Consider the following 13,758-nt stretch of genomic DNA (forward strand, 5'->3'; position numbering starts at 1 on the left):
AAGCAGTCTTAGGCACGTCCTCAGGCCTAACCCCTATTTGAAAATAACCAGTCGTTAAGTCTAAAGTCGTCATATATTTGGTCAATGTTATGTTCCTCAGAATTTCTTCAATAATAGGTAACGGATATACCGGATATTTAGTTATGAAGTTTAATTTACGGTAGTCAATCGTGAATCGCCACCTTTTTGGGTGTGTCAATGGATAGTCATTATTTTCTTACATAAAACCACCGGGCTAGCATAACTACTTGAGATGGGCGTTATGATCTTTTTACGTAGCATATCGGTGATATGCCATTCCATAATTTTTTCCTTATTCTTATCATACCGGTATGCCTTGTGGCGAACTGGCATTGAATCTCCGGTGTCAATACTATGGTTAGTAACCTGAGTAAATCCTGGAATATCACTAAATAACGAAGCAAATTCACTTACCACTTGTCGGATTCTTCGTTGCTCTTCATTAGGCAGGTGGTCAAGGTTTAACATCGGCGGTTCAGCCTTTTCTTCTCGAACTGGTTTCATCGTCAGCTTAAAGGATGCTTCATTAAAATCCAGTGTTGCTTGTGCCTCTGAAAGAAAATCTATTCCTAAGATAACATGTGCTTGCAGATTCTTTACTATGAAAAACATAACCTTTACTTGTTCGTTCTTGATACGGATGTATAGCGGTAATTTACCTATGCACTTACATCTTTCTCCTTGCGCAGCTAACACTGTCGTATTATCCGAATTATATATGCGATATTTACGAAAATACTTCCTAAAAAAATCTTCTGCCACACAGGAACACTGCGCGCCTGTATCCAGGAGTGCGGTGGCTGGGATATTATTCACCAACACTTCAATCTTCGGAAGAGTCAAATTTTTCACCATTACTGTATTTAACTTGAAGGAAGAGGGGTTTTCTTGGCCCTCGGATTTCCGCACCCTCCCGTCAGCAGAAATCCGTTTTAGTTTAAAAATCATTTTTCATTTCCATGCTTTCCTTCTTTTTCCACTGGCCTTGAGACTTTTTCCTGGATTGCTATTGAACTGTCGACGTCCGCCGGCTGTTTTTGAATGCTCGGGTTTCCTTGCCCACTGATTCGCTTTGCTTCCGTAGCCGCGTGCTTGACTTTGCTGTGGTCTTGGCGCACCAAATTGGTTTCGTTGTTGATATTGGCGTCTTCTTTCAATGTCCGCCGTTCTTCTACTTTCAAACTGGATTGCTAGCTCAAATAACTTTTCCAGTGTAGTCGAATTCCTTAATTCAATAAAGTCTTGCACTTGGGGAAGTAACCTCGGCAAAATCACTTGAATTATCTCAGGATCCGGACGGTTTCCATACAAGAGTTTGAAGACGTGAATTTTTCTTAAAATAAAGCTTGAGAGATTTTCGATTCTTTGTTGATATATGCTGAAAAGTTTCGTTTCTAATTTCGCACGATCCCTTACGACAGGGAAGGCTTTTACTAAGGCAGTCTTGAAATTTTCGTAAGTATAGGTGAGACTTCCTGCTTGACCCAAGAGACTTCTGCCTATACATTTGAACCAGTTAAGGGCTTGGCCCCTCAAAGCGCTGGTAGCTAAAGTAACTTTTTGAAACTCGTGCACGGGGTAGAGCATGAAGTGGTCATCCAATTTTTCCAAAAAACTGGTTACCGGTGAGTTTCCATTAAATGTTGCTTCTGGTTTCATCGAAGCGCGCATGGTCTGGACGATGTAACCAAATCCTTCCAGGGCGGCAGCTGGCATTTCTGGATTCTGAGCCGCTTCTGCAGGCAGCACAGGTTCTTCTTGAAACTCGGCCATGGTTATTCTTCTTCGTTGGGCGCCACTATCAGGTTCAATGTTCCGTCTTACTTTCTTTGGGAACATGCAAGGACCTGACTCGGAACAGGGAGCTTACTAAAGCTATGTTCAATAACTGTGGGAAGTAGACAAGATACACAGGAAGGGTATACAAAACCCTTTATTTTTCACTCTTTACAATAATTTCCGTACTTCGGAATACAGGGACCAACTACTTGTGGTCTGAACGTAAGAATATAAAAATATAACTAAACTCTAACTTAAATTTGGAATAATCAACAAGGGCCTACGTGTAAGATTGGCCGGATATTAACAGGAAGCCATATGTAGTACAGAGAACTGTTAACACTACAATACGTTTAAAATTATCACGAGGATTAAACCTCTGGCCTGGAAGGCAAACAGCAACCTAGTAAAACTTCTGAGGCAAGCGGCCTGCTTCGACTCCTTCCTCTCTCTCTCGCTTGGCAAAATGCCACAACTTAAGTACTTGGCGTTCGCCAGACAAATTTTGCATAAATAAGTTAACGCGTTTAATTCTGGCCGGAAGTAGAAAATAAGAAGTGATAGTAAAGATTTAAAATAAAATAAATGTTAGTAAAACTTAAAATCCTTACAACATATGCTTCCCTACGTGGTTTCTTCACGGTTTTCAATCTCGTATTCCCACTAGGATAATCTAAGGAAAACTGGCTTGTATGCACATGACTTTGGATCGAAACTCCTTCAACTAATATCTCTGAAAGCTCCGCTTTCTATATTGAGAGGGAACGTCAACGATATTTTTGCGACCTCTTACGACCCCATTATATCGAGTCGAGCAACAAAAGCAACTCGATTCGCCGTTATTGAAAAACGGATGGATTTTTTTTATCATTGAGGCGAGTTATATCTTTTTCCTGTAATACTTCTAACATTTTGGGATATGAAGACGCAGATGTTCGAAATTTGTATAGATGCATCTGCTTTCGTAGCATGTTTTCTTAAAAATTATCTCCCTTGCTGGAGATTCACTATAGCCAAAGATATTAAATAAGTTAATATATAATAATAATAAACCTTATCTTTTAACCTTTTTACCTTTTTTGAAAAGACACTGTGAAGTTCCACTCTTTTATCTAACAGCTAAATGTTAGGAACCTCGTGAACAGCTAAGCGAATAATCGCTTTAGTTTATGAACAGAGGCATAAACTCAAGAAGGGTTAATTACCCTTTATTTCTGAAAATAAGATTTAAACAGTCGGCTCCTTTCTCAGAGCGTACAGCAAAGCCTCCATTTGGGTTTGAACTCAAAGTAATAAGAAATAAAACTTAACTAATGATTAACTAAAAAGATATAGCCGAAGCTATCAAGATTCTAAGTAGTTGGCCCCTAAATATAAAATAAGCTGGCGAAGCTATCAAGCGTCTGAAATACGGCTGAGCGTTAGAGAGACGTAGCCAAAAGGCGAACACTCGCGCTGTAGTCAGAAACTCTAAGGCTCCCTCTCAAAGTCAGGGAAAACTTCGATTTAAACATCACTCTTGCTCATTTGGATTAACCGCGATGGTTATAAAAGCACATTCTGGTAGGAAATTGTAAGCTGAAATTAGGAAGGACAGGAAAGTAATACAGTTAACTAAAGATAACGGTTAAAAACTGAGGATAAACCTTACAACACATCTCAGAATGTCTATTTCTGTGTCTTTTCCTTTCAGAGTCGTTTTCAAAGAAATTCCACTAAAGTTTTCTTTGTAAACCTATTCTTTTCCCCTCATTCTCTCTTGTGGATGCGAAAAGGGAACATATCTTTTTTATGTCTGTGGTATTTGGTTTCTTCCCTGTTCGTCACTAGAATTCCATATAGCTATCAAAACTGTAAGATATTAGCTAAATTATCTGTTGTGAGAGGTCAAAAGACTCAATACAGGAAGCTGATCAAGGTTCTCTCTCTCTCTCTTTTTTTTTTTTCAGAAATCTGTATACACGCATCGGCTTTTATAGCTATTTTCTTAATCCTTGCTGGAATTCAGCAGGCCACTGATAGCGAATGATATTGGTCATAACGGGTTAGCGAAATCATTTGTGTCTAAAGAGATTGAAAGATTCAGTAAATTATGTAGATTCAAAGAAAATGTTGGACGAACCAAGAGTTTGGCAGAGCTACATGGGGATTTAGTAGACTCTCTCGTTGCAGAAGTAGCTTCGACTGTGGTCTCTTATACATGTTTCATTCCTCCAGCAAGAAGCATAACTGAACTAGCCAACTTTCTCAGGCCTTGGAGAAAAATCTTATTGAGAAAAAAAGAACAACGAGAGCAACTCACTCACTAACGAACACTTGAGCAACTCACTTTGTACGCAGATTTTCGTGTATGATACGCAAACACACAGAGAGGTGACACGTATTCGACCAATTTAAAAACACTTGGGCTCTTGAAACAAAATGGGCGAACAACGAGAACAACTCACTCACTAACGAACACTTAATCAACTCACTTTGTATGCAGATTTTCGTGGATGATATACAAACACACAGACAGATGATACGTATTCGACCAATTTAAAAGCACTTCAATTCGTTGACAAAGAATAGAAAACTTTCTAAGGGAAACTAGCTGTTATGTATATGGGGATTACATCAGGATGTAAAGACACAGATGTTAGAAATCTGACATCTGTTTAGCTGTTTTTTTTTAACTGTTCTTCGCCGGAGATCCAAAATTCCCATCTTCCACTGATTCATAATAGCCAAAGATTCTAGAATTCCATTTTCTTAGAATTTATTAAAAAATTTCTTTCTCTTCCCAATCTGTTTCTCCTCAACAGCGAATCGAGTTGCCACCGACTCATTCTAACGGGTCACCGAAAGCATCTGTATGAGAGGTCGGAAGAACGTTTTGATGTTCTTTAACGTTCGACTCTTTGACGTTCCTCTCAATAAAGAAAGGCTAGAAATAGTTATAGATACATCTAATTTCATAGCTGGTTTCTTTGCTATTTTTCTTAACCCTCACCAGAGACCCGATATAAAATGTTCCCAGGTTCCATTAATTCATTATAGCTGAAGATATTAGAATCCATTTTCTAAGAATTCATTAAAAAATTCTTTTTTTTTCTTATCCGTTTCTCGTAAAAGGCGAATCCATTTGCCGTCCTAATGGGTCGTTGAAATCATCTGCGTGAGAGGTCGAAAGAATCTCTTTGACGTTCCCTGTCAATAGAGAACGAAGAGGCTTGGGAAATAAAGGAAGAAGTTTTTAAGAAAAAAACAGTGAAGAAAGCAGATGACAGATTCCTAACATTTGTGTCTTTAGATCTTAGTTCAGAAAAGTTAGAATTGCTACAGGAAAGTATATGAAACTTACCTAACATTAATAATATCCATGTGTTTCTCATAAAATTCATCCGTTCCTTATTCCTTCCAACGGAGAATTGAGTTGCCTTTAACTCTTCTTAATGGATTCTTGTCCTGCTTTTATTTTTTCTTTGATGGAGTTGACGACCCCTTACATCTTTTCTTAAAATGCAGCAAAAGAAGTCCCAGCTGTCGTAATTGCTCTTCCATCGCTCTTGTCACCGGCATTCAATCCCACTTCACATACCGAAAATTGTTGCATGCGTACAGGTTCGTAATAGATTAAATGAACGCAGAATTGATGACATTTTGATAAAATTTATTTAACCAAAACGAAACATTTCGCAGTTCTGGATCTTTCCTCAAAAATAGTCGTACGACTCTTCACAGCACCACAGAGCACAATCAGAGTAGTTAGACTTCAAATTGCTAAGAACGTTAAACGCAAAGCAATGCTTATGCATCTAAAGAGCGAAGCTAACCCGGAGATATCTCAGTACTCCGAATTCACCTGATTTAACAACTGAGGTGAGATGCTTTCTTCTGTCTTATATAGTTTTCACCCGGTCACTAAGAAATGTCTAGTACTTCTCGAAATTAACTGGAAAGAATATGGAGGCCGGATACGGTTACAGTTGCATATGAAATCAATTACAGTTATTCAATTACGATACATGTTACGGTGATACAGGGGCCGAGACCAAATGTCGCCAAGTTTGGAGATTTTTGACAATTTCTCGCCAAATTTGTCGACAAAGATTAGTCGCCCAAACCATCGCCAGCTTGGCGATATCTTGCCAAGTTAGCGAGATAGCCATTTACTCAGGGTTAAATAGACTTGCCCCTATATTCTTATTTTTCCGTCAGAGCATCGTCTTTTTAAATTTTCATGTTACAGGATACAGAAAAATACAATTACAAATAATTTTACTCAGATCTTTTATATATGTACAAAATTCGTAAGAATAATTATATAACATATTAATTTCTATTTTCTCTTCCATAATGTAACTGCGATTTCGAAAACGATTATTCGCATTTAATTATATTATTTCTAAAACAAAAAAGCATTACATAACCAGCTTAACAAAATGACATAAAACTTTTTATTCGAATGCCAATTGCCTTATGATACTGAAATAAAATTTATTATCAAGTTAATATTGCCTTTGGTAATATGCAAAGGGTGTGGATATTTAATTTAACATGTAAAATATAAGCATGTGAAGCAAATAATTTCATAAGCCTTAATTCTCAGCTTTAAAAATCAGTAAAATTGAGCAGTGTATTGTACAAAAACACAAATGTTGTTAAAAAATACGCAAGTTTCTTGCATTTACTCTGACAATTTCCCTATGGAAATTCTCCTGTGCTAGTGTCATAAAATCATCAGTTTCTGTGATAGTTACATTTTGCCAATCTAATGGCAATTATATAAAAATAATTTTGCCCGTCCGTGTAAAAGTCAAAAGAAAAATTTCTATTTTTAAAATAAAAAAAAGCACCTCTTTAACCACTTCTATCACCCCTTCAAACATTTTACAATTAAGAAACAAAACTTAGTTTCTTTTAATTTGAAGTTTCACGAATTATTATCATGCTGTAAATTACTGGGATGTTATGTAGTTGCAAGCTATGCGGTTGAATAAAAATACTATATAATATGAATTTAGGGAAGAAAAATAGCTTTTTATTCTTATATTCATTTTATTACTGAAACTTAAAATTTTTGAAAATATTCGAGTTGCATGAGATGCAAACATGTGAGACTGTGATGTTATTTAGCAATTGATCAGTAGTAGAGCTAAATCATTCTATCATGTTGATTTAGAATCAAAACATTATTATTCTTACTTTTAGTACAGCAAGCTTCGAATTTTAAAAATATTAATTTAAAAGAAACAATTAAAATTCATTTTGAATAACAAACTATTATTTTCGATAGATAATAATAAATTAAACTTACGTATTATCTAAGTGAGAATAGATTGTAATAGTTTTAGTCCCATCGATTTATGATGTCACTAAGCTGTATCTACTTCAAGACTTAGATACTGCTCTATGCAGTGTACTGTGAACTTAACTCTATCAAATGAATACCAGTTTTTATAGAAATGTACAGTGCTTTATTTAAAGAAATTCACAATATTTTAATGCGTGCATTTTAAATGTGAGTTATGTGAATTATACGAATTATACATTTATAGGTTTTATAACACCTCTCAAATATTTCTTGAAAGTATAATTATTTAAAATAATATTAACAAGAAGCTAAGTTATTCATGTTGAAAAAAAAAATATTATTAATACAGAGAAAAAAATTGCAATCTAGTTTTTGAGATTAAGACTTAATATCTGAAAGCTGACTCAAGCTTGTATCTTTCCACAGTGACATTTGCTATAAAAATTATAGGACAATACAGTATTTTAAATTTCTGGGATGATTTTTCCACTCTTTCGTTGCGGCTAATGAGAATCGAACTAGTAATTAACAGTGGAATGATCTAATGAAGAAATTAAAATTTTCTGTGCGTGTGTGATTATGGCAAAGCCTGAAGGGCTATCTGTCTAAGGGAGGTATGCCTTCGTGGAGGACTTTCTAAAGGAAACTGGCTTGTGTACACGTTACACATGAGGAAAACCAGGAAAACGCCCATGCAGCCAGCCCGTTCGCGTGATTCGAACCTCGGACCGAACTACCAGTATTCAGCGACTTTAACGCTCGGCCGTTGCTGGGCTCTATTGAAATTTTGTTTTGTGTGAAAGGCTTAAAGTGTCCCTTTAAATATGATGCTAATTGTTACAGAGGAAAATAATAGCTGAATTCGAATTCTTTTCTTTGCTTGTTGTTCATAATTAGGAACTAAAATTATAGTAATTTGATGTTTTTTAATATCATATTAAAATAATTAGTAGTTTCAGAAATCAATTTTCTTATGGTATTGATTTTTAAATCGGTGTGTAATATGGTTACTTCTTATAAATCAACAACATTAGCTATTTCTCTAAGGGCTTTATCTTTCTCTAAGAGAGTTTGTATATTTCTAGAAATTTGTTTCTGCAGCTTGTCCATGTATGAAGAAAATATAAAAGTAAAATTACGCAGATTATTGCTTTTAATAATATAATTACATTGTGGAGAGAAAAACAACTACACTTAACGAGAAAAGGTCTTAAGTTAGGTATAGAACTATTAATTTTATTGTTGAGTTTGGCAAAATGAGGACTAAAACATAAGATAGTCGCATTTGTTTTGTAGTCACTAGGTATTTTGTGAAGCAAGAGACGTGAAAAATGAGCAATGCCCTGGTTGGGATTTCGGACCTTCTGAATGTTCATCGAGTGTTCTTCCAGTTACATCACGAAGGCATGCGTAAAGAAGGGAGAAAATACCTTTTATACTAACTCTTTTAAAGGGGAGAAAATACCTTATGTACTCCTTCTTTTAAAGGGCGACGGGGGGATTAAGGGACTCAATCAAGTAGGGACGAATTATCGTCGACCACGTTTTAGTTAGGGCACTACTTCTAGAGTCATTAGAATGTTTCGATGTTAGGAAAACATGAAAAATGTGTAATGTCCTCGCCAGGACTCGAACTCCGAACCTCTCGAATACGTGTAGAGAGTGAAATTCGTGAGTTTAAGACATAATTGGCTATACATATCTTGTAGTAAATCTCATTATCGATAGTTGAATGAACGCATTCCAGATGCAAGAGGAATAAGTGCTAGGTGTACAATTCTTTGATTCACCCATATATATATATAACTACATTAAATGCATATATAACTACAATAAAAATATGAAGCAAATCACCAAACAATACATTTAACATTTTATTTGAAATTCAGAAATTGCTTACATAAGTATATCCATTTACAGATGTAATATACTATATCTATATAACCAGGACTGTACTAGCCAAAGAATTACATCAATAAAAATGTAACGCAGAATTTTGTTTCCTGGAATATATTTTACTGTAAAATGGATTCTGAAGTGTAGATATTGGTAGAGAATCCCTACTGAATCTGACACTGAGTTTGTCGAGGCGCGCACCCAAAATCTTCGGCAAACTCTGGAATGTTTAATACTGATGCTATCGCTCTGGGAAAAAAAAAAAAAAAAAAAAAAAAAAAAAAAATTAAACTTGAAACATAAATAAATAATAAAAAAAAAAAAATGACCGTACATGAAAATATAAAATAGAAAAAAATTAAATCATTTATAAAGAAAAAAAAATCTGAAAGTTTTCAGATTTTAAATTACGTCCAAAGAGGCGTTTTTTTAATGTTTTGTGTGTTATCTTTATTTATTAAATATCATGTTCTTGGCACTTAAACCATAAAATTGAGTTCAATAGCAATGTCACAAAATAATTTTAAAATGAGCCTATCTTTAGAATTTCCGATGCACAGTTCCGAGCGCTGGAGATCAAAAGGTTTTTTTTCTCCCCCTTTAGAGAGTGTTGCCTTTGCTCGCTTTTAAATCATTGAGTCTGTTACTCAAAAATTCGTTAAAGTTTTAAAAAATATGAAATCGATAATAAAACTAATTCCAAATTTAAAATTTGGTCTTCCACATCCCCATATTTGTAGGAGAATTATGTCATTCAAAATTCGATGGCTCTATGTACCGCTGTTTTATCACAATGCGAGAAATCATTTGGTGGCAACAATTTGAAAAGTGAAACGGACATTTTATAGTGATTCAACGCAAAATTAAAACAATAGTCCTTCAGGGACAAAGCCCTTTTGGACTAAAAATGACCATTTTAATTTGGTTATTCCTCCTGTCTGCCCTAAAATAGTAACTACTTGTAATAAATGTCCTCAAGCTGCGCAATTTAAGAATTAATCTTTCTCTCGTTATACTTACATAACGTTAATGCTGTAGGCATTTGCATAACACTTCACTCAACAATGTGTTCAAATTTGGGAACCTAAACTTGAAATTAACTAATCCAAATAAAGCTTTACCAAAACTAAGTAAGAAAACGTGGTTCAGAAGAATGGGTTTTCATTTTGAATACATCGCATTTTGTCTCTTGCTTTTCTACAGCCGATTTGCCAACTCTTGCTGCTCAGTCTTTCATAAAATATTTTTCAAAAATCTAAAATTGTATATTTACGTGTTTACCATGCCATTTTATATATGTTTTCTTTAAAAATGTTTGTCAACAAAAATAAAGAATTATTAGGCCGACAATGATTGCTTCACCATTTTTATGCCCGAAGCTGTGTCACTTCGTATGCCTCATCAACCTCTAAATCACCCCACATATTTAATATATGTAAAATAAAAATATGTAGATCAAAATGCTGACTGAATTTGTAATAGTTCCCTTAATTCTCAATTTTAGTTTGTTAAATTCCCATTTCTGTCCTTAAAACAGTAATGCTTATAATAAATCGCTCTAAACTGTGTCATCTGAAAACGAATATCTGCGATATGATTCTTGCATAAAGTTCATGACGCAGATAACTTACGTACGGCTTGAGGCGATAATAATTTTAATAAATTTAGACACTTAAACATTAGTCAATCAGAACAAAGCAAATCAAAGGTAACACAGTAAATCTAAATCAAAACTGAAATCACTTTGAACCCAGCTTTCACCTTGAGAACATCACATTCGTTTTGTGCTTCTCTTGCTAGCTAGCCTTGTCACTTCATCTGTCTTCAGACTTGTGCTATCTTAATAAAAACATTTACAGACAACAACAAAAAGGAATACTGAAACTGGACATGACTCTTTATGCTATCAACGTATCACTTCAACTTCCAAATCATTATACACATATTATATATAAAACCTAAACGAATTTATGCCGTATTCCTGTGATGAGAATTGGAAGCATTCAGCGTAAAGTGGTAGGGCGCACCCTTAATTCATGTACATTTAATCACAGAAATAAGAAAGCAAATACAAGGTGCGCCTGAAAAGCAACCTCGCAATTTCTTATAAATAAGAAAAAGATTCCTAACCTTCAAATAAAATTTTCTTCAAAATAATCGCCAGAGGAATCTATACAAACGTTTCTTTGGGTCATTGAAACACTGCTTCTAGGCTTTGGAACCAACCGTTTCGCAAAATACGCGTAATATTTGATTTAATATTTGGGACTTTTTCAAATCTCTGTCCTTTCATTGCCCACTTAAGCTTTTCAAAAAGAAAAAAAAAGGGCCGGAGATAAGTCGCGAGAATATGGTGGGGGATTTGTAACTGCAGTTGACTGCTTAGCAAGATATTGTTGTACAGGCCTAGTACAACATTATCGTGCAAAAGGAACCATTGCCCCCGAATACAAAATTTCCTGTCTAACTCATCTTATTCTGTTTTTAATAGGAAAAGCAGCTCTTTATAAACATACTGATTTTCACAGACAAATTCATGGTGAATAAATTCTTTTTAAGCAAAAAATGTGATCAATATATCCCCCTAGTCTTTGATTTTTACATCTGCGCTCCTTTTCTTCTGTGTGTGTGTGGCGGAAGGAGAAGGGGGTCTTTTTCACAGGTGCCCTTCATTCTTTTTGCTTCTGTGTCGTACTGTGGATACCAGGTCTTATCTTCCGCTATGATACAATTTGTAAGAATTATTGCCATGTCTTGCAGTAGTGAGCAAATTTTCACAGCAAGATTTTCTACCTCCTTTGTGCTGTTCTGTTAAACTTCGAGGCACAAATAGAGCACAACATTTACTGTTTTCAGATTTTCAATTCAAATTAACCCACAGCTTTCTTTGCTTATCCCAAGCACGTCTGAAAGCTGCTGACTTTTTTGCTTATCTCAAGCATGTCTGAAAGCTGCCGACTCTATCAGCTTTTACCAAAGAACGGCGTTTCCACACATTTCCCTCATTCTATGAAGCTGAAAGGGCGACACTCATGTTGAGAGATGTACCCAATCTTTGGTACATCTTTCAAAGCTTTCGCGCTTACTTGTGTTCTTGATAACATGCATGAACATATACTGTTCGAATCATCTCTAAAGTTTCGGTAGTAGATTTATCTAATTTATACCGAAGCTTGATGTTTTTTTATATAATTGCTTCGTACAAATAACCACTTTAAACTGGCTTTAATAAGAGTTGACATTTCATTATTTCTAAACATATATTTATTTTTCTCTTTTTATTTATCGTTTGTCTTTTAATTTGTCCAGTTACCTTATGGGCTCACCTTGTAAATTGAGTAAAAGGATTTCGTTTTCATCTTTCGGTCCAGCTTAATTTCTATTCAAGAATTTCCTCACATTATTTTAAAAGAGCTGACGGAAAAGTTCTTGAGATTGCATCTCATTCTTTTCCCCGATATTTAATAAGGAAAACCACTATTCGGTTTTGTGAAATTTATACGTCCCTATTTTTGAATCCGTTGTTGGACAACCTCGATCTTCAGTACTTGGGTATAAGATTTAAAGTATTTGCTACATTTTGTCATGGCGTGTGAGGAAGAAATCTCAATCACTGTGCGGCAGCAGTGTGATAGAATGCTGTGCAAAACTTGGAAAGAGCCCTAATCAAGGGCCTGAAATGTTACAATAAGCATATGGGGATAAAACAGTTAACCATGCTTCAGTGTTTTCATGTAGATATAGTCTAAGATACTAATAACACCCGTGTAGATCAAGGAGCAAGGTTATTTGGCAGGTTGACGTTTGCGGTTTCGAATGCCAATAATGCACGTTCCTAGAGACATAACGAACAGCCTAAATCAGCGGGCGGAATTACTCAGTATTTTGGCGGGAAAACAGGACGTCAAATGTTACGGTTTTTTGTGACCAGACGTTTTCATAAAAGTGACCTATTTACCTGCCTTAAGGAATTTTTTTCTCCAATGGCCGGCTTTAGCCGCTTTCACTTGGTATTGGCCACTACTAAGGGAGTGTTAGCCTCTTTATTATGGAGGCAGCTAATAGGTGGGCCTCCGTTGCCTTCTATTAAGGGACGGACAAATTACATACATTCCTTCTCCGAGATTCGAACCCGGGTTCTTCGGGACGGCAGTCAGAGTCACTAACCACTTTCCCGAGCTTTTCCTGAATGTTGTACTGTTCTTATTTACAGTAAAAATCATTTGTAATGTATCAATTATGTACTCTCAGTCCTTTTCTGGCCACGTCAAAATTATACTTATTGCAAAATCTCTTGATGGCGGGCAGAGAGAACTTTTGCTAACCTCTGGTAACCGCCAGGAATTTCCTTTTTCCGTCACCTACCTGAATGTTACACTGTCCTGAGCCACAACGGAAACAACACCTTATAATGTTATTTGATGTATCTCAACGCTAGATATGCGGGGACGTGAGCTAATACCAACTAATTTCTTCGTAGAATTATGGTGTCTCTGCCTTCCTTAACTGTCAAATGAGTGTTGCATTTTACTGATAGCCCTGTTTAAGAATAGCGTAGCGTGAACTAAGGTTAGACACATCATTAAACGGAATGACGTCCTCTTTGAAGATGACAGCCATTTCATTGTCATGAACATTTTTAAACTGCAGTTGATCTGGAGAGGGAAGGGGACACAATTTTAATTCAAGAATATGAAAGAAAGAGACAATTACGATGGTACTGGCGTGCATGTTTAAGAAAGCATTGCGCTGAATAGGTGCATAGG

The 13,758-nt window shown here is 35.6% G+C and overlaps 1 protein-coding gene across 1 annotated transcript in view; it reads right to left on the bottom strand.

The window, feature by feature from the left end:
* Nucleotides 1-8,953: 8,953 nt before the first annotated feature.
* The window catches only part of LOC118187497 (neprilysin-2-like), a 135,289-nt gene continuing 130,484 nt past the window's right edge, over nt 8,954-13,758 (bottom strand). The window contains exon 20 of the mRNA XM_035357734.2: nt 8,954-9,241. Within this exon, the coding sequence (XP_035213625.1) occupies nt 9,157-9,241 (85 nt within the window). The 3' untranslated portion in view covers nt 8,954-9,156. The remainder of the gene's footprint in view (nt 9,242-13,758) is intronic.

Source organism: Stegodyphus dumicola, chromosome 2 (assembly GCF_044657685.1).
Source record: "Stegodyphus dumicola isolate Sdum_Otavi_A_Nest chromosome 2, ASM4465768v1".
NCBI lineage: Eukaryota > Metazoa > Arthropoda > Arachnida > Araneae > Eresidae > Stegodyphus > Stegodyphus dumicola.